Raw genomic sequence first — 24497 nt, 5'->3', positions numbered from 1 at the left:
TTTGTCCACGACATCCTGAGATTCAGTGTTCTCTGTGGCAGTGTGGAGTGGGTAGGTGACCTTGAGATCCTGGCATGGCACAAGGTGTGTTGGCAGCTGACATAAGGCCAAGGAGTGGCCAGCCCCACAGCCCACGAGGAGGAGTCTTGCTGACTGGAGAGCCTGCACTGGAGATGGTGTCCAGACATTGGACTCGGTGCCATCTCCACACATACCATGTTCGTTCCAGCCCCAGGCACAACACTTGTCACCTGTGGGAGAGAGGGCACAGATATCACCATAACACCCAAAGCTTGTGGTCATTAACAGGGTATGCTCAAGGCCCACCTTCCCTGCCCCCACTGTTCCACAGCTCTTCATGCTTGAAGCCTGGCTTTCCACCATCACCCCAACATGTCACCAGTTACTGAGCCCTGCTAATTCCCCCACCAAGAACAGCTCCAGTCTCTCCTGTGTCCCTCCATCTCTGCTGCTACTACTCTGGCTCAGGCTTCAGCTTCTCACTTGGGCCACGGCTACTTCCCATAGACTCTCATGTTATTCACTCATAATCCCAACTCTTGAGACGTGGAGGGAGACAGGAGGCGCTGAGTCCCATGCCAGCTTAGGCTGCACAGAAAGACACTGTTTCAACCTCCCTGCCTAAGACAACTACTTGAAATTCTGAAATACCTTAGTATGCAGAAAAGCATGGAAACCAATGTATGACATCCTAATTTAAGTTCAAAATTTTAGTTACCAATTTTCCATATGTACTTCAATCCTTTCCTTAAAAACAAACAAACTAACAACTCAGAAAACATTTAAGCCTGACCTCCCTCTGGGCCTTCTCCCTGCAGCAGTAACCACTGTATTGAAGCTGGTGTCCACACTTTTATACACATATATTTAGATGTACATGCATGCCCTTAAATACTATGTACTAATCTGTTTGTTTTAAAGAATTATGAAAGCATATTGCTGATACATACCTTTTATATGACCTATTTCTTTACATTTGACATTGCTTTAGACACTTATCTGAGCCAGTAGTTCTTCAAACTAGCACAATAATAGCCTCTCATTATGTAAAGTCATATTCCACTTAGCCATGTCCTCGGGACAGCCAGTTTTTAGTAATCATTGTTGCCGCTGGGCTATACACACCAATGCATGACATATTATATTCTACAACATCACCAATATGACTATTGTAAACAATACTGCTGTGAACATGTTTCCTGGTAGAAAATGATGTTTGTGCAGGGTAATCCTCAGAAGCATATACAAGTCTTGGGGGGAGGGGGGGTCACATTTAATTTTACTAAGTATAGGCCACAGAGTTCATTGGAGTAGGTGAACTCCTACCACTATGGATACAGATGTGCTCCTCGTACCTCTCCCTGTAGACTACTGCCATGTTGGGGAGTGTATCCATTTAGCTTGCATTCCTGCTACCAGGAGTGAGCTCTGCCTTATGACTCTGAGACAAATCACACGCTTACGTTCTTAGCCTTCTTGTTCTTTGGCTCTTTCTTATTGACTTCATACATTTCCACCTGATTCTACACACTGCCAGTGTCTTCTCCCAGAAGTATGGGGTGTGTTACCCTATTTTGTTTATGAAGTCCTTTGCTAAGCAATTTATTTATAGTGGCTGCCTAATTGCACATTATGAAGATTAAATAATTTACTTAACGTGCCAGCCACTATCAGACGCTCAGGTTGTTTCTAATTTTCCATTTTCCTACAGCAAAGCATGACCACCTCTAAGCGTGAGTCTCTGTCCCTCCCTCTAATTGCCTTTTCACATTCGATCTGTAGGACGGGGATTCCCAGCCAGTGGGTACTGCCATCTTGGAGACTCCCGAGGACTGTCTCAGAGAAGCTGCCTGAACATGGCTTTGGTGATCTATGGGCATCTCTGCCCCCTCCTACATCATCACTAGTGTTCATTACATCATGGGTTTTAAGAATCTTTTTCAATTTGAATACAAAATGGTATCTCACTGTTACATATCACCCTATGCTTCCTGGATATTTTCTTTCCTCTTCTGTACACTGTTTCCTATAACCCCCTCCCCACCTCAGGTAATATGAAAACATTTAAGTGTTCAAATACACAAGCTAGATGACCTGGGGTGTTTTTTTTTTCAGTTTGACTTAAAATTTTGTTTTAGATCTTTCGACAGAGATATATTTATGACTGATTGGGAGGGGGAGGTCAGGGTCTCATGAAGTTTAGGCTGGCTTCTAACTTACTATCATAGCCAAGGATAATCTTGACTCTGCATCCTCCTGTCTCCACCCACCAAGTGCTGGGTGTGCAGGTGTGCCATCACAGCCTGCACATTCAGTGTGGCCTTTTAGAAAGTTCAGTTTCTTCAGCAGTGTGTGCAAACTGAAAGCCCACCTTTATCAGAAAATCCTCCTGATTTTCCCACAACCCAAATGTTTAAATCTTTACAATTATGTGATTATTATACAGCTAAAGTTTGTTTTCAAGAGAGGGAGGCCAGCTTGGTCTAAGCGTACTGCCCTTAGGGCTTCACTTTCTTGAGAGGGAGGTACTACTGGCCAGGGGCTCAGATCTGGGGAAATATATGTCTTCTGGTTGGCTGGCAAGATGAGGAAACACATGCAGAAAGAGTGGTTCCCCTTCCTCCCTACGGCTGAGCAGGAACTTCTGAAGGCTGAGCAGGAGCATGAAAGAGGTGCAGGGAAGAAGGAAGAAGCAGCAGGATGGAAGAGCCCAGAACCTTAGGGCCAGGAGGGAGGATGGAAGAGCCCAGAATCTTAGGGCCCAGTTTGGCACGTTGCTTGGGCCAAGTGCCTGGCCCTGATGAGAAGCGCAGCTGACCTCAGCAGGGGTGAGGTGGGAAGCAGGGGTGGGGGTGGGAGGAAGACAGTGCTGACCTCACCACAGGGCACAGCACAATGGGCAGCTGGCATTCTCTTCTCCTGCCAAAGGGAACTCACTCTGAGGAAGCTACACTCAGGGTTGGGTAGATGAGGCCCGGAGCCAGGGCTTTCATGCCTGTTTGGTGTAGAAGCCTGGCAAAAGCCCAGGCTTCTCTTCCCTGCTCCTGAGGAGAGTGTTTCAGGTCGTGTGCTGTATCTGCTCAGGCTGTAACAGTACAGTGAGGGCCACATTCATGGATGGTGTTCATCTTCCAGAAGAGAAGGCTGAGCATCTAGAATGTGGAGAGGGCTCCCAACACTGCTGAACCCCACACATTATACACTAGGCTTCACTGAACTTACTGTTACAGAAGTACTTTAAGCTGTGTGCACATGCATATGGGAATGCATGTGTGGTGGCCAGAAATCAACGCTGGGTCTTCTTCCTTCATCTCACTCTGCCTTAGTTTTTGAGACAGAGTCCCTCATTGAACCTGGAGCTTATTGATTGGCTAGAGGGGTTGGATAGCAAGACCAGGAATCTTTGTCACTTTTCAGTGTTGGGGCCACAGTATGTGCTACCATGCCTGGCTTTTCCATGGGTACTAGAGATCTGAATAAGACCCCCGTTTGTAAAGCAAGGACAATGTCTATGGAGCCGTCTCTGCAGTTCCACCCATTCTCTTTTGGATGTCGTTTGAAGGTCATTTGAGAATGGTTTGTGGGGCTGGAGAGATGACTCTATAGTTAAGAGCACTTGTCGCTCTTGCAGAGGACCTGGGTCCAGTTCCCAGGTTCATAATCATCTGTAACTCCAGTTCCAGGGAATCTGATCTGACATTATCTGCTGACCTTTGTAGGTACCAGGTATGCATATCATATACATACATACATGTATGTAAACACATACAAATAAAATAAATACATACAAATTTTTATTTTTTTAAAAAAAGAATGACTATGTTATCATACAAAAGTAGGCCACGGGTCAGACCCAGTTATAGCTTGCCAACTGCTGCCCACCTAATACCCAGGATGCTATTTAATATGGATCATGTTAGGCTCTCCTGGGCTCCCCAGCACACCAGTGGTGTTATAATGGCCCCTAGGTCTTCACGTGTCAGAAGTTCTGAGTACCTCTGTACATCTCCCAGCACGTGTTTTACTTGGTGCTAAGTTCAATCAAGTTCAAGACACAGATGCAGATACAATACAGGGTGATGCCTTCCTCTGTTGCCTCTGAGGACTAACCCTGACACGTCGCCACAGCCCAAAGTGTGAAGTCTTACACCACACTTTGGTTCCCGTATCCCTTACAGTAGCAGTATCCGTGAAGTATAGGAAACCTGGGAAAAGATGAGGAGCTCTGTTTGGGGCAGTCTAAGATGGAATTGCCAAGGGCATAGAGGTGAACATCTTTAATTCCAGCACTTGGGAGGGCAGAAGCAAGTGGAGACCAGCCTGGTATAAATAGTGAGTTCCAAGAGAGTCAGGGCTACATAGAGGGACTCTGTCTCAAAACAAAAAATAACAGAGGTCTTTGCCAGGCACACATGAATGAACACACTCTGTAGAAAGCCCTGTGGTGGGCCTGCGGGAGTATAACCTGAGAACCAAGTGAGAAACAGTATGACGCAGATGGGCCTCAGGTGCTAGCACAGTCCTCAGGGGTCCTGAACCATGCTTTGCTTTTCATGAACAAAGTGAATATACTCTTTATAATTCTATATGGATTAATACATATACATTTTCTTTGTGACTATCCTTATTATCATAAAAACTGTATATTTGAAAGGAAACTTGCCATTATTTGTAGCTGCAAGCCCTGGTCCAAGGGAAGCAGTGTTCTTCCTCCCGGTGAGTGGCCAGGCTGCTGACATGGACATAGTCCAACAATTCTCTCCTGGAAGGCTGTCATGGGAGAGTGGCATCACCAGAAGGTGTGACATTTGATGGGGAAGTGCCTGGACCCTGTGGCCAGGCTTTCTTGGGGGATACTGTCTAATTCCTGGGGAGCTTGAGGCCTTTTTCTTCCTACCATGTAATAGCCCACCAGAACCTTTGTGTCTCTGCTAGAATGCAAAGCTCCAAGAGAACAAAAACCAGAGTTCCTTTTCAACAGCTCTATCTTAGAACTAAAAAAGTTATATATCAGAAAAGGTGCTTGGTAAATATTTGTTTCTGGCATGAATAGTTCCTAAATGCCAATTGCCCCTAGAGTGGCTCAGTCTCCTGAGAGGAAGCCAGGCTGAAGAGCTGGGCAGGACAATGACAGCAATCCTCACCAAAAAAAAAAACTGCTGTGTGTGTCTGTGTGTGTGTGTGCACGCACGTGTGCAGGTATATACATATAGACTGATGTACCTATAAGAGAATGGAGATATCAGAGCAAGGACTAGACCATCTCCATGTCTCCTCTAGATCTCCCTGTTCTGGCAGACCTGGCCAGGACTACTTCACTGTAGCTCTGAGAATGGCCCAACCCTCTCCCTCCTGAGATAAGGAGGAGCCACTGGCCAGGACCTAGCCTGAGTCCTTACTCAGGAGGAAGGAGCGGAGATTTTGGAATCATTTGTTGCTGCTCAGTAGCTATGGGGCAAGCCAGGCTTGGATTTGATATTGATGTCATGGGCATGTACACCTAGGCTTGGCTTCATCACCTGTAAACAAGGACAGTCATCTCTCACTTGTCTTTGTTGTTTTTAAACAGATACATACAGCACCCAGCAAAGCTCATCACATGATCCCTGCTCAGCTGGTACTCTTCATCTGCTGCTGGATGGCCCTGTTTCATGTCCAGGATCCAATTCCTATTCCTCTTTGGTCTGCTCTAACTCGCTGCCAGCGATTAGAGAACTTGGGGGAAATCCCCCAGTATACAGTCACGGGACAAAGTCATGCCACCCTCTGGAACCTCTCCTTGCCATGGACGGAGTAGGTAACATTTCACACTGCTCTAGCCAGGGCTCAGATTAGGGTTTGTCTGAGGCATGCTGATAGGCACTAAGCATCGCTATGGAAACCATTTTGTTATTCTCTGCTGTGTCATTTGTTTGCTGGCCCAGTTGCTGCTGTGGTGCAGGGGGAAGGGCTGCGGATGAGGCATGCATATTAGACTCTGAGGACCTGTCTTCTACAGGATGGCATGACCTGGGGTGACTCCTGCTTCTCCAGCTCCAAGAAGCAGGCCGCTAGAACCCCAACAATGTCCTGACAACCTTCTTAGTTGTTCACCAGAGGCTAGGTGCTCACCCCAGAACAGCTCTCCAGGGAGAGCTTCTGATGCATTCCAGAAAGGCAGCCACTGTGGTAGGAGAAACACTAGAAAACTGTCTTCAGTATCTCGGGGCACAAAAGTGGCACTGTGCTATTGCCTTGTATGGAGCAGTGGTGAGGGGCATGAGCCTTGTGTACTCAGCCTTCACTGCCCCAGCTCCATGGACTCTAAGCACAGGACCAGATGTTTCCTAGATTCTTCTCTTGAGGGGGAGCAAGCATCCAGTCATTTGTTCATACACAGACGTTTACTGAGTGCCCTGCCTTCTGGTGCCAACTCTCTGAAGTCAGGGGCTCCACTGCTTCCTAGCGCTAGGATTCCGGACAAGTTGTTTAATCTTTCTCAGGGTCAAATTTCCCATTTTCAAAATGAGAATAGTTTTACTGCTTTACAGACTTTTCCTAATGACCCAACAGTTAAATGAGAACACTTATGGAGAAATAGTTACCAAGCAGAGACTGCCAACGCAAATGGGTTTTATTCCCACTAGGATTAGTTATAGTAAAATGTGGCTCTGCAGTTCACAGAACTAAGTTCAGTCCCCACGTATCTCTCTGGATCATCCTACTTCCCAGAGTCAAACCTGGAGGGTTTGAGGAACTACCAGCCCACTCCTTCATCTACAGGACATGACATTCTCTGTCAGACTATTTCTGAGGACTAAGAATATTGCTTAATTTATTGATTTCTAAATAAAATTATTTTCCATTTTCTTCAATGTTCATATGTTACTTTCATAAAAACACATTTTTAAAAGTATGTTTAAATACTATCTGAGGCATATATCTCTGAAAAACTCCTTTCTCTCAAAAAATTAATTATTTAAGAGTGTGGTTTTGTGTGTGGGTGTGGGTGTACATGCATGTGCAAACACATGCACACACATATGTGCTCATGTTTGCATGCATGTACCACGGTGTGGTTGTGGAGGTCACAGAACAAGTTTTGGGAGTTGGTTATTTCCTCCACTTTTTGTGGGTTCTGGAATTGAACTCGGGCTCTTAGGCTTGAGGGTCAGTGTCTTTATTCACTGAACCATCTCCCCAGACTCCTTCTCTTTCTTTACTTAATGATTTAAAATCTATTCCAATGAAACACCATAGAGTCAGGGTGAATGCAGACACCTACCATACTGCTGTGAGACCCGAGGCTGATCTCAGATTCGAGGCTTGTTTTATACTCACTTTGTATGTGAGCCTAGGTGAGTAGTGCCTCGCTTAGGGTCTGTTTCAGCACCTGAAGAATCAGCCTCAGTGGTCCCCAAGTACCTCTCTCGCTCTGACAGGCTGTGCAGCCTCAGCCTTGTTGACCTGGAGTGGTTCACAAGGAAATGCCTCCTCACCTATCCCTCAGAGCATCAGACCCGCCCAGGCACCATCAGTCCAGCGCAAACCTGAAGCAGGAAGATAACAAGTAAGCATGTTTAGAGAATGACTGCCAGCTGAGAAGTGAGGGTATCATGATTAAACACGAAATGTTCTGAGACTAAGCTCATGGTCTTCATCTCACTGGGATCATAGGTAAAGAACTACACATGCCAAAGCCTTCAGTCACGGGGAAGAGCAAAAGGGTTGCAATCAGAAGGTAAGAAGAAGGCCTTTCCAGACTCGCTACGGTGTGGGCTCAGATGGGAAGAGCCCTGTGATGGAGATGCAGCGGCTTGATCCATTGAATGGGTCATTCTCACTGTTGACAATTCCAGTGCCCTATTCACTTCAGGATAACCAATGGAAATCTTTTGTAGATCACAAAGTTAGATGTTAGGTGTGCTCAACTATTTCATAGTAGCATTGCTTGTCATATCCAGAACCTAGAAACAACCTAAATGCCCCTCAACCGAAGAATGGATAAGGAAAATGTGGTTCATTTACACAGTGGAGTACTATATGGCAGAAAAAAATAACAACATCTTGAATTTTACAGGCAAATGGATGGAGCTAGAAAACATCATTCTGAGTGAGGATACAGAAAGACAATTACTACATGTACACACTCATAAGTGGTTTTTAAACATAAAGCAAAGAAAACCAGCCTACAAATCACAATCCCAGACAATGTAGACATAAATATAGTTCTAATTGACATGGGAAGCAGAAAAAAACAATATCTCCTGAGTAAACTGGGAGCATGGGGACCTTGGGAGAAGGTTGAAGGGGAGGGGAGCAGAGAAAAATGTAGAGCTCAATAAAAACCAACAAAATTAAAAAAAAAATTAGATGTTAGGGACTATGAATACCTATTGCTCCCAAAGGAAAAAGAAGCTATGTTCTTCCAGGGAAGTCCATGGTTGAAGTTCTAGGACGTGTGGCATCTGATATGGGACCCAGATGGGCACACACTTTACAGTACAGGCTGAGTTACAGGACAGACTCCACCTGGTATGGCTCCAGCCCTGCAGAGATCATGCAGCAGACAGGAGTGTGCAGCCACCCATGTGGACGGCTGCTCACCACGAGTGCAGCTAGCTTGGCAATGACACCCACTGATGTCAACTCCAGATAAAGTGCCTTGGATGTGCAAGCACGGCAGAGGAAGGTGTGAAGATGAATGAGCCTCCATTTTTAAGGAGAATAACTAGCATTTAATAATACCCCACACTAATATCTAGGCTTCTGTCTGACCCACGTCTGTTCTGCCATTTCACTACCCCAAGAACCTGGGGTGAGGATGTTCAGGATCCCCATTTTACCCCCGAAGAAGAAGGTGGGGTAAAATGAAGTTTAGCGGAGGCCTAGGTTCACCTCAAAACCAGCAGTAAAATCAGGAAATAATCCAGATCAGCCTACTTGGATACTGAGTTCTTCCCTGTGTCTCATGGCTTCTAGATCCCAGCCTGACCTTGAGCAAGCATATTCCTCTCGCTATCCCCACAGAGGAAGAGTAGTGGCTCCATGAGTCTAGTAAGCACAGGAGTGATGGCACACGACAGTGAGCCAAGACAGAAGGGAGGGACAGCCACTCAAAGGACAGCGTGATGTGTCAGCAGCTCAGGAAGTGCAGCTGAAATACATACGGTCGGGGTTTGCCAGGCAGAAGTGGAAGGTTTGGGGTGGGGGCAGAACTGATCCTGCCTTCTCCATTGGTGTCTGCTCCACCACCTAGCCTAACTATCAGCTTCATGCACATACTGCATGACCTCCCCACCCACCAGCCTTTGTGCTGTGTCCTTTGTCCAACTCCCTTCGCTTTTCCTCCAGGAGATCTCTTCTGACCTGGCAGCTTTGCACCCCTTCCCTAGACTGGAGCAGACAGGCAGACTTGAAGAGCTACTTACACGCTGTCATCACAAGGCCCCACAACAGTGCTACACCATATTCCTTTAAGAACCTGGTCCTCGGCGAATAGTGCCTGTTCACAACCTGCTCTCTCTGGAACAGAGAAGGAGCAGTGACCCTTCCCATGTGAATCACTCACAGCAGCAGATGCCATAAGGTTGCCTAGAGAGTCTGGAAATGCCATGTTACCATAGTAACAGACCAAGGTTGGGGATGCTTTATCCCTGATGAGCTGCTCCGGCAGTACCATGCCATGCTGCTGGTGAAATCTTCCTCCATGAATAAGAACAAAACAAATCTACTCACGGACAAAGTTCAGCTCCTGCACACACTCTGGGGGCTACTCACCCAATCTCCTGGCTGACTAACAGGACCAGGCCCTGGCTGGCTGTGCTTTGGCTCCTGTGGTCTAATACAGTTTTAACTGGCTCAGCCAACAAAGCAGGCCCTCCCCCACTCCAGCCCCCAAATTACCACTTCTCTTATTTGATGCCGCCAACCGGGGATCTGCTGGTGTGGACCCTGGCAATTAGCACAGCACCCGCATTTGTTGGGAAATTAAGAGCCACTGATTAGCCTAATTCTACGCCATTTATAGGCAGTGAGTGTCAGGCTGAGATTGGCTTTTCCAAATGGTGGCCCAGAGAGTAGCATGTTCATGGGATGAGTTTGAAATAAAAGCCCAGGCCTGAGGAGCCAGGCCTCACATCCTGCCAGTCACTGTCTCCTCTAGCCCAAGTCACTAAGAATGGAAGATCAGAAGGTGTTTCTAGACCGAGGCCATACTTACTCCCAAATCATCCTGATGCAGAAAGAGAGCCCATTTCCCCATGATACCCTCCAGGCTGAGCCTTGCTTGGAGCAGATCTAGGACCAGTATGCCCTGAACTAGCTCAGACTAGGTGATCAGAACTCCACTCTGTTTACACTCCCTTGGCCTTCTACCACCTAAGGGCCTGAATTACTGGTAGCCCAAGTTGCTGTATAGCTGGAGCCTCTTGGGAATGGGCCACACCTGAGTGGTCTTCCTGATCCTGATCTAGTAACACATCCCCACCTTCCTTGGCCACACCTGAGTGGTCTTCCTGACCCTGATCTAGTAACACACCCCACCCTCCTTGGCCAGCTGGTCAGAGGACAAGCCCATTTGTACGGAACATGCTGAGGCCATATCCATGAGCAGCTGGCTGAGCTAGGGCTATCCCACAGACACTGGAGAAACTTTCCAATCCCTTCAAGGACTAGATTCTGAGATGTGGACACACAGCTGATGGAGGAAGGTCATTGGCTAATAAAGGAACTGCCTTGGCCCATTTTATTGGTTAGATGATAGGTGGGAGGAGTAAACAGAACAGAACGCTGGGAGGAAGAGGAAGTGAGCTCAGACTCCACAGCTCTCCTCTCGGGAGCAGACGCGTCAGAGAGATGCCATGCTCTGCTCTCCCGGGAAGACACACACGATGAAGCAAGCCGCCAGGTTAGACATGCTGAACCTTTCCCGGTAAGACCGGTGCTCACAGATTATTAGAGATGGGTTGATCGGGATATCAGAATTAGCCAGTAAGGGCTAGAGCTAAAGGGCCAAGCAGTGCTTAAATGAATACAGTTTGTGTGTTGTTATTTCGGGGCATAAGCTAGCCATGTGGGCAGCCAGGGTGCTGGGGACACAGCCCCGCCGCCCTTATTACTACACACAGCCCTTTTTAACTTCCCTGACTCAAACTCTAGCTTCAGAGATGAGCCAGGTCTTTCAAGTAATGAATTAAACATCATTTGCACCTTATCTGAGCCATCCATGACAACCACCCAAATAAATAGTCCAGGAGACCAACAGATATCTCCAATGGATGAAGAAAAACTGGTGTGGTAGGAACCAGGACATCCAAAATCTGAGGAACACTGTGAGTAGAGACCTGGGGGGCTAGGGCTCTAGAGCTTGCCAAGGTAACAAAGGTGGGAGAAATGGAAGTGTAAAAAGTAGCAGAAATTTGGCTGGGAGGCAGGGAGCAGATCACTGCAAATGACTTAGGAGGTCTAGTCTTCAAAGGCCTGACTATAGATTTTGGAGTGAGTGAGATGGTTAATTGGAAGCTACTAAGGCACCAGGTAAGCAGAATCATTAGCATTTCATCACTGTTGCCATGGAAACATATAAAGCACCTATGCAATCTTACGCCTTGGACACTTTGGGCTGAATATAGTTGAATGATGACCTTAAATCAGTCTGGAGGCCAATGTAAAAGTTCAGGATGAATGAAGCTGAGCTACCTCAAGGACAGTGGGATACAGAAGAGGGATGGAGGGACAGACCCTTATAGAGGCAGGACCAAGAGGATTTGCATTGATGGTGCTATGAAGGGACTTTGGCAGCTGCGGAAGCTTAACAGTCCCATGGGCTCATAGGTTTGAATACTTGGTTCCCAGGTAGTGGAGCCATTTATGGAGGATTAGGAGGCGTGGCCTTGCTGGAGGACATGTGTCACTGGGTGCCAGGCTCTGAGGTTTCAAAAGATTCATGGCATTTCCAGTGCGCTCTCTCTCTCTCTCTCTCTCTCTCTCTCTCTCTCTCTCTCTCTCTCTTTCTCTCTCCCTCGCTCTCTCTCTCTGCCCTCTGCTTGTGGATCAAGATGTGAGCACTCAGCCATCATGGACTCTAACCCTGTGAGACTGCAAGCCCAATTAAATGCTTTCTTTTACGAGTTGTCTTGGTCATGGTGTTTTGTGGTAGCATTAGAAAAGCAACTAAGTTAGAAGCCTTAGACAGGAGACTGCAAAGATGGAAGTCACAGTTAGGTGTAGGACATCAGATTCCTGGACTCTTAGGCTAAGCCAATAAATCTGGACTCACGACGCCCAACAGAATCAAAACATCCTCTTGTTATTCCAAGCTCAGGGAAACATATGTTAAGGAACAGCCCATGGCCCAAGGGCAGACACCTTAGGAAGATTTACTCCCCAACAGGCAACCTGGGTCCTACCAACCTAGAACCTACTGTTTGGGGTGGAGGTGAGGATCCAGAGAAGGGACCCCAGTGCCTTGCTAGTGAAGATCTTTCTGTCATAAGATGTACTGGAGTATGGTTTCCAGGTAAGAAATAAGCCCCAGTTCTAACCTGCCTTTTTTGCTCCTCTATCTTGCCAGGTATCTTTTGGGCGGGTTCTCAGTCTATAGGAAATCAGGAATATAAGGGCTGCCTGTTCTGAGACCAAATCCCCGCTGTGCCTCCCACATCTCTGTCCTAATATAAGGACTTCTCATCTTGTTCTACCCTTGGGCTGTATAGCATCATGTCTTGTCCTTCAGTCCGAATACACTCATCCATCTCTCCCATGCCACTCTAAATCCTCAGAAGGCCACCAAGGCTCAGCTCAAGTCCTGTTTTCTCTATAAAGTCTGCAACGGTTGCCACAGATAAGCTTCAGGGCAGTAAAGGGATTTAGTTAGAGCTCACCCTCTGGTCCAACCCAGAAGCTGTGAGAAAGAGTCAAAACCTGGGACAAGATCCAGACAGTCCACTCTTCAATCAAGCCTCCCAAGACTCTACAGCTCTGCTTTACTTTACCTGTCCATGTCACAGGCTGTCAGCATGTATGGATAATGGTTATTGTCGTCCTGTATTCTGCACAGGACTTCAGGTGGCCGAGAAAATAGAAACCTCAACAATCAAAGGCTCAGGAAGACAACAGGTGAAGGGGGAAGAGCCTCCTCCTTCCAACAATCCTTCACTGTTCTGGGATGCAGGCCAAGCTCAGCCACTGCACTGGGGGAGGGGCAGAAAAGGAGCATCCGAAGGAAACATCTCCATCTGAAAGACATTTCTACACTCAGTGTTAGTGTTCTGGTCCAGAGCCTCCTGGGAGAGCAGTTTCCAGAGCTGGCAGCAGGAGTCAAGCTGAGGTCAGCCTCCAGCCTAGGATGTATTGCTGATGGGGATGGCAAGCTGAAACTTCTTTTCCCTCAATGGAATTCTCAGACTTTGAGAGTAAAATAACCATTCAAGATGGTAAAATCTAACTCCTGAATGTTTCCAATGTGGACACTGAATCAAAATCTTGGTAGAAAGAGACACTTACTTGACCAAAGTCACGGCCACACTTTGGGTCTCTTGATCATATCACGGGGTCACTTTTCTCATTAGAGTTCTACTTGGAAAGCATGTGGAAATGCTAAAAGGTTACCAATATTTTTTACTTTTTTAAATCAAAATTCAATTATTGATATCCTGGCGATACAAGTATTGCGTTAAGCCTCTTTCTTGAAATGATGCAGCTTAGAAAAAGCAGAGGTCAGGCAGGCCCGGAGTAGAGCTCAGGGGACGGAGTGCCTGCCTACCATGCCTGCTCCCCAGCACTGTGTAAACAAGTCATGGTGCTTCACACCTGTAGCCCTACAACTATAGAGGAAGAAACAGGATCAGAATTTCAAAGTCATCCTTGACTATAAGTGAGTTCAAGGGCAGCCTGGGCTACATAAGACCCTGTCCAAAAAAGGGGGGGGTGGTCTTTCATCTCTTTGCACTGATTTATTTTGCTCCATACTCGACAGGCTCAGAACAGAGGAGGAAAGACAAGACAGACGAACAGTGAGAGGTTCCTTGAGGAACTTCCTGGATAAGGACCTCCTATGCCTTGGCCTTATGTTAGATGATGTGGTTACAAAAAGAGCGATATCTAGGAATGGAGAGACAAAAGGTAATCTCCAAGAAGCTCCTAAACAAACAATTCTAAAGGCTGAAAGAGAGATGCTGAGGAGGGCAGGCAAGGAGACGCTGCAGCAGGACAGGCGGGCAGATTCCCCCAGTGAGGCACAGCACAATGCCAAGCACACAGAGGGCACCTGGTGTAAGAAGCTCAGTCACTGCATGAATGAATGCGGTTAGAACCCCTGGGAACATGACAGCACCAGTGCCTGCAAAGACAGAGCCTGAGAACAGCGCCATCCTGATTCCCCTCCGTCTGCACAGGGGCAGAAGGCAGCTGGTAGGTCCAGAAATGCTGACAGAGAAGGACAAAGTTCCTAGCCCCAATCCATTTCTCCATAGCAACAAGCTGACAGAATAGTGCACAGGATACTGAAGAGCAGGTTTTAAAATCACGATACAAAACACTGTGGCTAGGAAACCTCGCCTGCAACACAACAACCTCCCTCCTCCCAGTCCTGACACCTGTCCCTTCAGGCCTGCCCATCGCCCGTGCGGCCCGAGTGCCCGTTCCTTACTAGCTTATACTCTTCTTGGGCTGTAGGGTACATTCTCTTTCTTTGTAGTCAATGCTTCAGGCATTGTGTTGTACAACAAGGGATGGTAGAGCTGCAGCAGACTGCCATAGCTGGGTCCTACAGTACCCAGGCCGTCCCCAGCTGTGTATATACAGTGTAGTAGCCTGCATTACTGGGGTCTGCGGCACAGGGGTCAAGGGAAAAGAGTAGACAGCACATAGCTCCTGTTTCCTAATGTCTAAGTCATGCCTCAGGCACTGGGGCTAAGCAGTATTTGTCTTTGTCTATCTTAATTAATGACTTAACTGAACCTTCTCCTGTAAACACAAAGCCTTCTGTTTACATTTCAAATAGAAAACTTACCAGTCTAGTTTTTATTATTCTGCCCCTAATAGAGAACCTGAGGTAAAATAATGCCTCAGTAAATGCTTTCAGAATTAGGTCAAGAGTACTGGAAAACATTTACATCGATGGCTAGAGACCAGCATCTTCCAATGCAAGGCAGTTATCCCAGCCCACCTGCCTACCTGAGTCCCAGGGCTCTGAGGGGGCACCTCCTCTGCTGGATGCCTTCATGGCCCTGCTAACACCAGCATGATTTCTATGCTATGGCTTGATAGATTGGTATGTATCAGTCACAAGGGTACACCAAGCAGTCTGGGCTAGGGGCCCCAAGTTCAAGCCCACACTTTCCACTTACCATCTGTGAGTTTAGACAAATCATTTCTTTGAACCTTAATATCCTTTCTAGAAAAGGGAAAAGCCCATTTCCATGCCTCCATTCTGCCTCCTCAGGAAGTTGATACGAGGAGCAGAAATGGTGACAAAGAGAGCCCTGGAAGCTCTCTACGACACCCACACAAAGAGGGGTCTTGTTTCAGGACCTTACAAAAGTCTTGAGGCTCTAAGCTTGCAAGGTAGCATTTGCCCAGATCACGCAGGAAGTAGGGATGGAGGGTTACAATCTAATGCTGCCCTACAGATCCCAGCAAGGTGTTCTTCAATTTCAGCAAAAGCAATCTCACATCCCATTAAAACAAAAAGATTTTGGGCATGAGAGAGCTCAGAGCTAAGACTGACCAGCTAAGAGAACTGTCTGCTCTTGCAAAGGCCCTGGGTTTGGTTCTCAGCACCCACAAGACAGCTTACAAATGCCTGTAACTTCAGTTCCAGTTACAATGCCCTCTTCTGGTTGCTGTGGGCACTGCATGTACACGGTACACTTGTATGCATGCAGAACACCCTCTCCCCAAAAGAGAATCTAATAAAATCAAGAAGATTCTGGAGTAGCTTGTGGCATATAAATCTGAGATGGAAGGAGGTCCAGCTGTCCTTGTAGTCAGGTGACACTCAGGATGTCTGAGGCAGGAAGTGAACTACCACTTACCCAAAGCACTCTTCAGTCCCTCAGGCACATCCCAGGAAGGCGACCCTAGCAGCTGACATAATCTCAGTATGACACTCACTGCTCATGTTATCTGGCCTAATGGCAATAATTATGGCAACACTGCAGATGCTTGAGAAGCGCCAACAACTTGGATGGAACATGGGGTAGGGGAGTGGGATGACTCGGAGCACAGACCTCAGTGGAGAGCACAGTGGTCAGTTAGGGCTGGCCATAGAGTGGAAAGCCAGCAGAAACAGTCCCAAAGAAGATGGCGGGGACCCACAGGTCCCATACTCAGATGCTTCAGCTTCTGAGCTCATGTGCCAGAGGTGGCATTGAATGGTGGTGCTTCTTTAGATCTCAAGCAAGGACGTCAAAGAAGAGAAAGTGGGTGGAAGGTGGCAGAATGTCTCATTAAAAGTCTTCACCTTAGCAGGGCGGTGGTGATGCACGCCTTTAATCCCAGCACTCGGGAGGCAGAGGCAGGAGGATCTCTGTGAGTAGACTAGGTCAGCCTGGTCTATAAGAGTGAGTTCCTGGACAGGCTCCAAAGCTACAGAGAAACCCTCTTTTGAAAAACCAAAATAAATAAATAAATAAAAATAAAAAAAAAAAGAAAAGAAAAAGATCCCCCACCTTTACATGTCGTAACGCTTACTCCTGTGTCAACACGGCAGGCTAGTAGAGACCACTATTTGGACAGATGCTAGGGTGTAAGCGTAGTAAGGGCATCTTTTAGATGTAGTTAATTAACATTTAAAATGTTTGACTTTAAGTGAATTGCCCTTCCTCATGTGGTGGACCATACTCAGCTGGCTGAAGCTTGCAGATCAAAGATTGAGGCTTCTATAGAAGACAGAATTCTGCCTCTGGAGTGCTGCCAAGTCTCCAGCCGTCTGACTCCACTCTGCGGCCTGCTGCAGCTTTTGGATTTGCAATCCTCTCCTGAATTCCTCCAGGCTTATTTGTGTCTCTCTCCAGCCCCCTGTCCCCCTGCACAGATCGAGGAGACAGAGATATGACCAGAGGCTCTAATGGGCCCCATGCACAGCCTCACCGAGCTTGGTGAGTGTGACTCCAAAGCCATGTGTCTATCAGTCTCACCACAGGGCCATGACAAAGCAGAGTTTCTCTGAATGAAGCTGGGACGAAATTCCTGGCCAAAGTAGTTCTGTTACAGATCCTTTGGAGTTCCCCTCCCTTGAGATGCAGGAAACAGCTCAAACAACATTGGGCCTGGGTAGTTCTCATTCAAGCAGGACAACTCATGTTCTCAAACAGGCCATGGGACCACCCTGGGATCTGTCCCAGATAGAGGGTTCTGGTCTTCCTAAATTCTTCATGGTTTTATCATATCTAAACCTGACCATTTAGTATCCAGGGACGCGGGTTCTTGGGCAGAAAACGAGTAGTAGCCTGGCTTCCGGATGCTCCAGAAATCCATCTGGCCATTGCTGAGAAGTAGGGATGTTGGGAGCTGTGAGACCCCAGATCCTGAATTTCTTGTAATCCCCCGATCTGAGTGCCTACAGCTGCTCTGAACACGAGACCTTCAGGAGTTCCTGATGGCAGGAGAGTGGTTTCTGGTGGGTTTGGCTGGGGCGTGGCTGTCTCTATATAATCTGCCCCTGAACACAATAAAGGGGGCATTCTTGGGGAATTCAAGGATGACCCGTGTCTCTGTCTCTCTGTCTCTGTGTTTGTGTATTTTAACCTCCAGCCCCTTGCCCGAAGCTCAGTAACTGGGTTCAAGCGCACCGAGCGCAGACACGGGGGCATGGTGTGCGGCAATTGGAGGTCTCTGCCGAGATTTCGGCATAGGGAGAGTGTGCAGGCTGAAATAACGAGCCAAGGGCAGTGCTGGGGAGACTGAACAGGCCTTAGTTCTGCTTTCTCCAGCTCCAGTTGCCTCTCTAGAGGTCTGTGTCCAGGTTCCTGGACATCCTCCACAGAGGGTCTTACAGCCCGGGTCCTTTAACCCTCTCACCACCATACAACCCACCCTGCTTAGTGGAGCTGAGAATGGAGGCATTTTCAGGAAGTTCCTAAATGCTGGGGGCAGTGGAAAGGAATAGCCACAATAATGTAAAAACCCACCAGCAAGCAGGCTATCAAAGAAGTCTCACTTCTTCCTAAGGGCAGACACACAGAGATGACAGCCTTTGAGCAGCCTCTCCGGTGTGAACTCACTTTTAAACTGGCTTTATGGGGATGAGTTATCAGAACAGTGCTGCTCAACACATGAAGGCACCTGGGGTCATGGAGAGCCACTAGGCGGCCTGAAAGAACCAGCCCCTGATGCAAAAAGGACCACTGTCATGGTGACCTGCTTGAGAAAATTGTCTTGTAGAAAAATCCTGTTCCACTTACAGGCCAGAGATGAGAAATCCAGAGTCAATCTGCTTCCCGCTGGCTTGTCAGTCCTGAAGTCTAGTTTGAGTCATGCTCCCCCTTCAGGCTCTGGGACATGGTGATATTCAAGGGGCTTGACTGTCACATGAAATCTCCATCCTCTCGAGAGAGGTAAACTTATATGTTATACAAAAGAAGTTCTGCAAGGACCAGAGCAGCCTGCCAGGGAGGCATGTTCTCTGTGTCTGCGGCAGATCAGGGACCTCCTTCATCACAGCCGGTGTTTCTGTGGCTAAGAGACCACTGCATGTTTGCAAACCTCTGAGACCTGAGATCAGCAGCTAGAGCTCCATGAGAGGAAACTTAAGGGGGGAATAATCAGTAACATCTACTGTAGAACAAGCAGTATTCCAGTCACCTCTCTAACATACTAATCTCCACCACAACCTAGAAGTAGGACCTATCATTAAACCCGTTTTGCAGGAAGGAAAATCAGGATGGAAACCAAATCACTGGCTCACTGTTCGACAGGCAGTCAATGGGTACAGCTGGCATTAAGGCCTGGACAGGATGCCACTACAGTACCCAATTCAAACAGCAGTGCTGCAAGGTATGCATCATCCTCTTGTTTTCCAGGATGAGGCTGGGCTGGGGCTACGCTGTGGTGGTAGAGTGTTCCTGATCATGAATGAAGGCCAGTGTTTGATCCTGAGAACTAAAAAGACAAACGATGTGAGGTTTGGAGTGGTAGTGCACACCACTAATCTCAGCATTTGGGTGGCTGGGGCAAGGGGATTAGGAGTTTGAGGCCCACTTGGGTTACATGGAGACGAAACAAACCAACCAACCAAACTTGCTTGTTTGAGATTTGAACACCCAATAAGATCACACAGCCACCCAAATGGCTTTCAACCCAAAGGCTGCATCTTTCTCAAGCTCTCCATGGAGAGGACTCTGTGGCAGCAATTGTGGGCTGACCTCAGGAGGCCAGCTGACTTTATGTGACCCAGCAGTCAATCACCAATGGAAAGGAGACTCTTCAGCCGTCTTTGGATGCATGAAGTTTCTACATTTTTTTTCCTAAGAAGGACAAAGACCCGGGCACAGGAGAGACAGCCTCTTGTGATCAGGCACATCTGTCCTTATTGCTGCATGGACACTGGTTACAGTGTTTACTGTCCTTTTTGTACCCGGGCTATTGTATATGTGATCTCACTCAGGAATTTACTTGTAACTAAGATCTTAATACAGGAAGCTGTGTCTCCCAGTAGGGTAAAGACTTAAAGAAAAAACAAAAGCAAAAACAAAGAACCTCTGACCTTTATCTACTTCCTGTAGAGAGTTAAATTTCTTAATTTCTAAGAGTTTCAATTCGCTTATCTATTAAACAAGAAATGAAACAAAGAGATCATTCCTCCTGAGGTGATAATAAGGGAAAACAACAGCAACAACAACAACCAACCAAAGCTGAAGTACATCAAAGAAAGGAAACATTTACTATGCCCTCCAGGTGCTGTGTTGCATGCATCTCGTTTATATTTCACAAAACTTGCATGAGATAGATAAATGAATTCTGACCATTTTGGAGACAAGGAAACAGAGGAAGTAGACTTGAGATTTGCCCAGGCTGGGCAGCTCACAGCTTTGGTTCTGCAGTGAGTCCTGTGCCCTCCCTCATCCCTGCCTCCTCCTCACAGTCCTCAGCCTCCAACCTCCAGGCCACTAAAGCTGAGATCTTTCTGAAAGGACAGTCTAGTCCCATAGCTCCTCTATTCACACGTCCCCTCTGACAGAGTGCAACGCATTGCAGTGTGAGCCAGAGGCCCGAGCTCTGTGGGTGTGCATTGGTGGAGGACAGAGGACAACCATGAACATCTCAGGGATGGAGCTCAGGTGGTCAAGTTTGGGGGTAGGTGTCTTTACCTGCTAAGCCATCTAACTGTCCCTTGACACCTGGACTTTCCCTGTAGCTGCAGCCCTCTCTCCAAATGAAGTCAACTACTACCTCTGAGACTGGAGCCCAGATATCACCTCTCCCCAGAGTTCTCCTAGTGTGCATCCAGCTTCCCGCAGAATCCAGTTTTGTAACAGCGCTTTTCTCCTATGATCTGATTGTCCAGTTACACCCGGTTCTCATGCTTCACTGTCAACATATTTGGGTGTGAAGACTCCTTTCTAACGTCTGAATATTTTAAGATCTTTCCAAGCCAGGCAGTGGTGGCGCACGCCTTTAATCCCAGCACTTGGGAGGCAGAGGCAGGCGGATCTCTGTGAGTTCAAGGCCAGTCTGGTCTACAAGAGCTAGTTCCAGGACAGGCTCCAAAGCCACAGAGAAACCCTGTCTCGAAAAACCAAAAGAAATAAAAAAAGATCTTTCCATACATACCAAAGCAACATCACACTCAGTGAAGAAAGTCACCACAAGCTGAGCAAAGCTGCCACCTGCACAGTGTTCTAGTCCACCCAAGAAGACTAGTCTGACTGGAAAGCTGTGCTGTGGAGGTGCACACATAACCGCTCACTTCCCATTTACCACCCTCGGCCCCACATGCCCTGGCCCAGTCAGCCTGCTCTCCTTGTCCCCCAACCATGTTTATGAGATGTCTCCTCAGAGGGCGGAGCGGTATGTGTTTTACTTCTGTGTCTTCTGCACCCAAATCACAGAGCACACTACATATTCCGGCACAAAGGGACAATCCACTCATCCCCTAAAGGACAAATCTTACCAGGCTGGGGCGCAAAGACAAGCCTATGCTCCAGTCAGTCCAAGAGGCTGTCCCAAACCTGTTTCCGACTCCTCAGAACAGAAGCTTTGCAGAGAGCTCCTGGTGGCAGGAACTTGCGGACCGCATTGCTTAATAAACAGAGACTCAAGTCACCAGCGTCTGGCTCAGGCTGGGCCTCTGGGACCCAAACAGGCAACATTTCATCATTAGGAGGGAAAGAGATGACAAACTCTTTCCTGAGAGAACCCAGCAGGCAGTCAAAATTACTGGATGTGGATAAATAAACCATTGTTTCCAAATACATATCGCAGGCTGCAGCAAACCCATTCTCCATACCACAGGCAGCACGAAATTTAGAACTGGCAGTTTGACTCATATACTGATTCCTAAAGAGCAAAGCTAAATTCAACAGGGTAAGGGAGAACGGAGTGAAATATGCAAATAAAAATGCAATCTCGCTCCATGATCACAATCTGTCAGGAGAGGCAAGGGAAATTTCCTCACACAGATTCAAAGCTCAAAGGAACTCCACAAGGGGAGAGCCAGAGCCCTGCTGAGCCATGGGGCCTCCACAGTGCCTCTCTGGGTAGCCCTGGAGGGGCAGGAGGAGAATATACATTCAAGCTGGTAGAAGGCTCAGTATGTCAGGAGACAGTCAGGGGTCAGAGCACTGCCATGCGTGGACTCCTGAAGCCCGCTCTCTACCCTGAGGTGAAGGTATGGGGTGGCACTAACTTAACAGCAGAGGACAGAGCCCAGGCCATACCACCACCAACTAGGGTAGTGAGGACTTATTTTAATTAGCTTTTATTTTACATTTTCAGAAAGGCTGAAAAGATAGTGCTGAGTTCCCCAAACACCAATACTGCCCCCCAGTTTCCCCACAGTCAGCATCGTAAGTTACTATGACGCAGTGCTATGAGCCCAGGCCTGCTACATGCTATGTTTGATTCCTCTAATACCTCTTCCTATTCTACCTCACATCTAACTGTCGTGTACCCTAAGCTCCTCTGGCCCATTAATGCTTTTCCAACTTTACTCATTTTTTATGATCTTGGCAATTTTGACCACTTGAAAGTATTCTACAGTTAAGCTGGGGTTATGGCTTGCAAGGAAGTCTACAGAGGTAAAGAGCCCTCTTCAACACTGATACAAAGGCACATACTAAGAACACATTTTATCATGAAATAAAAGCTTCTATTTGACTTCCAGGCATGATTAGGATTCTCTTCAGAAACGAAGAAGGCCACTTTGGCTCTTCTTCATGGTCGGGGGAAGCTCAGCTCAGTCGGAATGCTCAGTCCCAGATAGATAACTCCTCCACTGGTGTCTTCCACACTGCTCTGTGAATTCTCCCCGACCCCAGCCCAGTCTCCTTTCAGGCTCAACACTTTGAAAGAAGGGAGATGCTTCTGGGAGATTCTGACTGGGCCTGGAGGAATGGGTAGGACTTAGGGAATCAATAACCATCGCAGGTTAAGGGTCCTGAGGGCAGGTGAGAGCAAGCAGGTTCTAATGAGACATGGGCAAGGTACTAGGAACAGGGGAGAAGGAAGAAGCAAGCAGACAGCCAGCTCCTCTCATAGTCTGCCTCTGGACATTTGGGGTACCATTCCCTTGTGATTCCTCAGCTGTGCTCAGACTTCTAACAACATGGGTTGCTGGCATCCTGCCTTCAGATCCATTCTGCCTTCCTTTGCTAGTAAAAGACTCCACATTTTACTCAGGGCAGCTACATTCGCAGTTAAAAGCGTGATTTCCAGCCTTCCTTTTTGTGCTGACTAGCTTTACGTCAACTTGACACAAGTTATCTGAGAAGATGGACCTACAATTGAGAAAATGCCTCCCTACAACTGGCTGTAGGCAAGTCTTGATTAATGAATGATATGGGAGGACCATCCTACAGGGGGTGGTGCCATTCCTGGGCATATGGTCTTGGGATGTTTCTATTGCTGTGAAGAGACACCATGACCATGGCAACTCTTATAAAGGAAAACATTTAATCAGGGCTGGCTTATAGTTCAGAAGTTTAGTCCATTACCATTACTGTCACGGTGGAAAACATGGCGGCACGCAGGCAGACATGGTGCTGGAGAAGTAGCTGAGAGTTCTACATCTTGATTCACAGGCAGCAGGAAAAGATTGACACACTGGCTTGAGCACCTGAGACCTCAAAGCCTTCCCCCAGTGACCATGTCCTCTAGCAAGATCACACCTACTCCAACTCCAACAAGGCCCCACCTCCTAATAGTGCTACTCCCTATGGCCCTATGAGGTCCACTTTTATTCAAGTCACCACAGGACGTATAAGAAAACAGACTGAGTGAACCACTGGGGAGCAAGTCTCCCCTAAGGCTTCTGCTCCAGTTACTGCCTCCAGGTTCCTGCTGTGGCTCCTTTCAGTTAAGGGTCCGAAGCTGTAAGGTGAAATAAACCCTGTCCTCCCCAGGTTGCTGTAGGTCCTAGTGCTTTATCACAGTAATAGAAACCCTCCCTAAGACAACTACAGTTATGTGTGCCTCTAGAACAGGTTGTGATCATAGGGTTAAAAATGGACACTGTTGGTGGTCGTTCAGGCAAGGGCTTCTTTTGTTCCTTCCTTTATCTGCTTCCTGCCATCTTGGACTGTAAGAACATCTTGAAGATAATAAGGATAATGAAACAGAGACAGAATCAAGTAGGGTGGTTGGGGACAGAGTCCATGTACAAGTCACTGACTCCAATCAGGAGCAGAGGGAAAGAATGAGGGAGGGGAGGATAGAGAAGAAAAGAGAGGAGGTAAGAACAGAAGAAACGGAAGAGGAAAGTGAGAGAGAGCCGTTGCACTAGCCCTGGCTAGGTAGCACCAGGCCTCTCCTGTGTGGAAGATTTGTCTGTGGCTGCCACAAAAAAGTGTCATGAGCTGGGTGGCTGAAGCCATAGAAATAATTTTTTTTTTTAACAGTTCTAGAAGCTGAAGGCTAAAGACCAAGATACCATCTGAGTGGGTATCTGGGGAGGCCTCCCTTCCTGGCTTGCAGACGGCTGCTTCTTGCTGTGCTCCCTCATGTATCTCTGTGCACACACATGGGGGTGGGGGAGGTGGCTCTCTGGTGTCTCTTCCTCTTCTAACAAGGCCATGTGTTCTCTCTGATTAAGCCCTGCATTTCTGACATCATTTAACCTTCATTACCTCATTCTAGACCTCACATGTGCCACTGGACTTCCTACCTGATAATTATAAGGGGCACAATTGAGTCCTCAACAGGAAGAGGAAACAGGCTGCTTTCTTGTTTAAGCCATTCATTATCAGTATGTACACACGATTCCCTAATGACAGACCCTACAAAATCCAAGGGACATCATTTAAGAATTCTATTGTAATGGCCTTCAGAGCTGAAAA

General features: G+C 47.4%; 1 protein-coding gene across 1 annotated transcript in view; it reads right to left on the bottom strand.

Moving 5' to 3' along the window:
* Sergef (secretion regulating guanine nucleotide exchange factor) overlaps window positions 1-24497 on the bottom strand; it is a 229238-nt gene that overhangs the window by 4408 nt on the left and 200333 nt on the right. The window contains 1 exon segment of the mRNA XM_041674688.1: window positions 2-251. Coding sequence (XP_041530622.1) covers window positions 2-251 — 250 coding nt within the window.

Source organism: Microtus oregoni, unplaced genomic scaffold (assembly GCF_018167655.1).
Source record: "Microtus oregoni isolate MIOR12 unplaced genomic scaffold, Mior012 000000F_ref0000247, whole genome shotgun sequence".
NCBI classification, from domain to species: Eukaryota; Metazoa; Chordata; class Mammalia; order Rodentia; family Cricetidae; genus Microtus; species Microtus oregoni.
The sequence above is the reverse complement of the archived record's forward strand: the minus strand, read 5'-3'. Positions and strand labels throughout refer to the sequence as shown.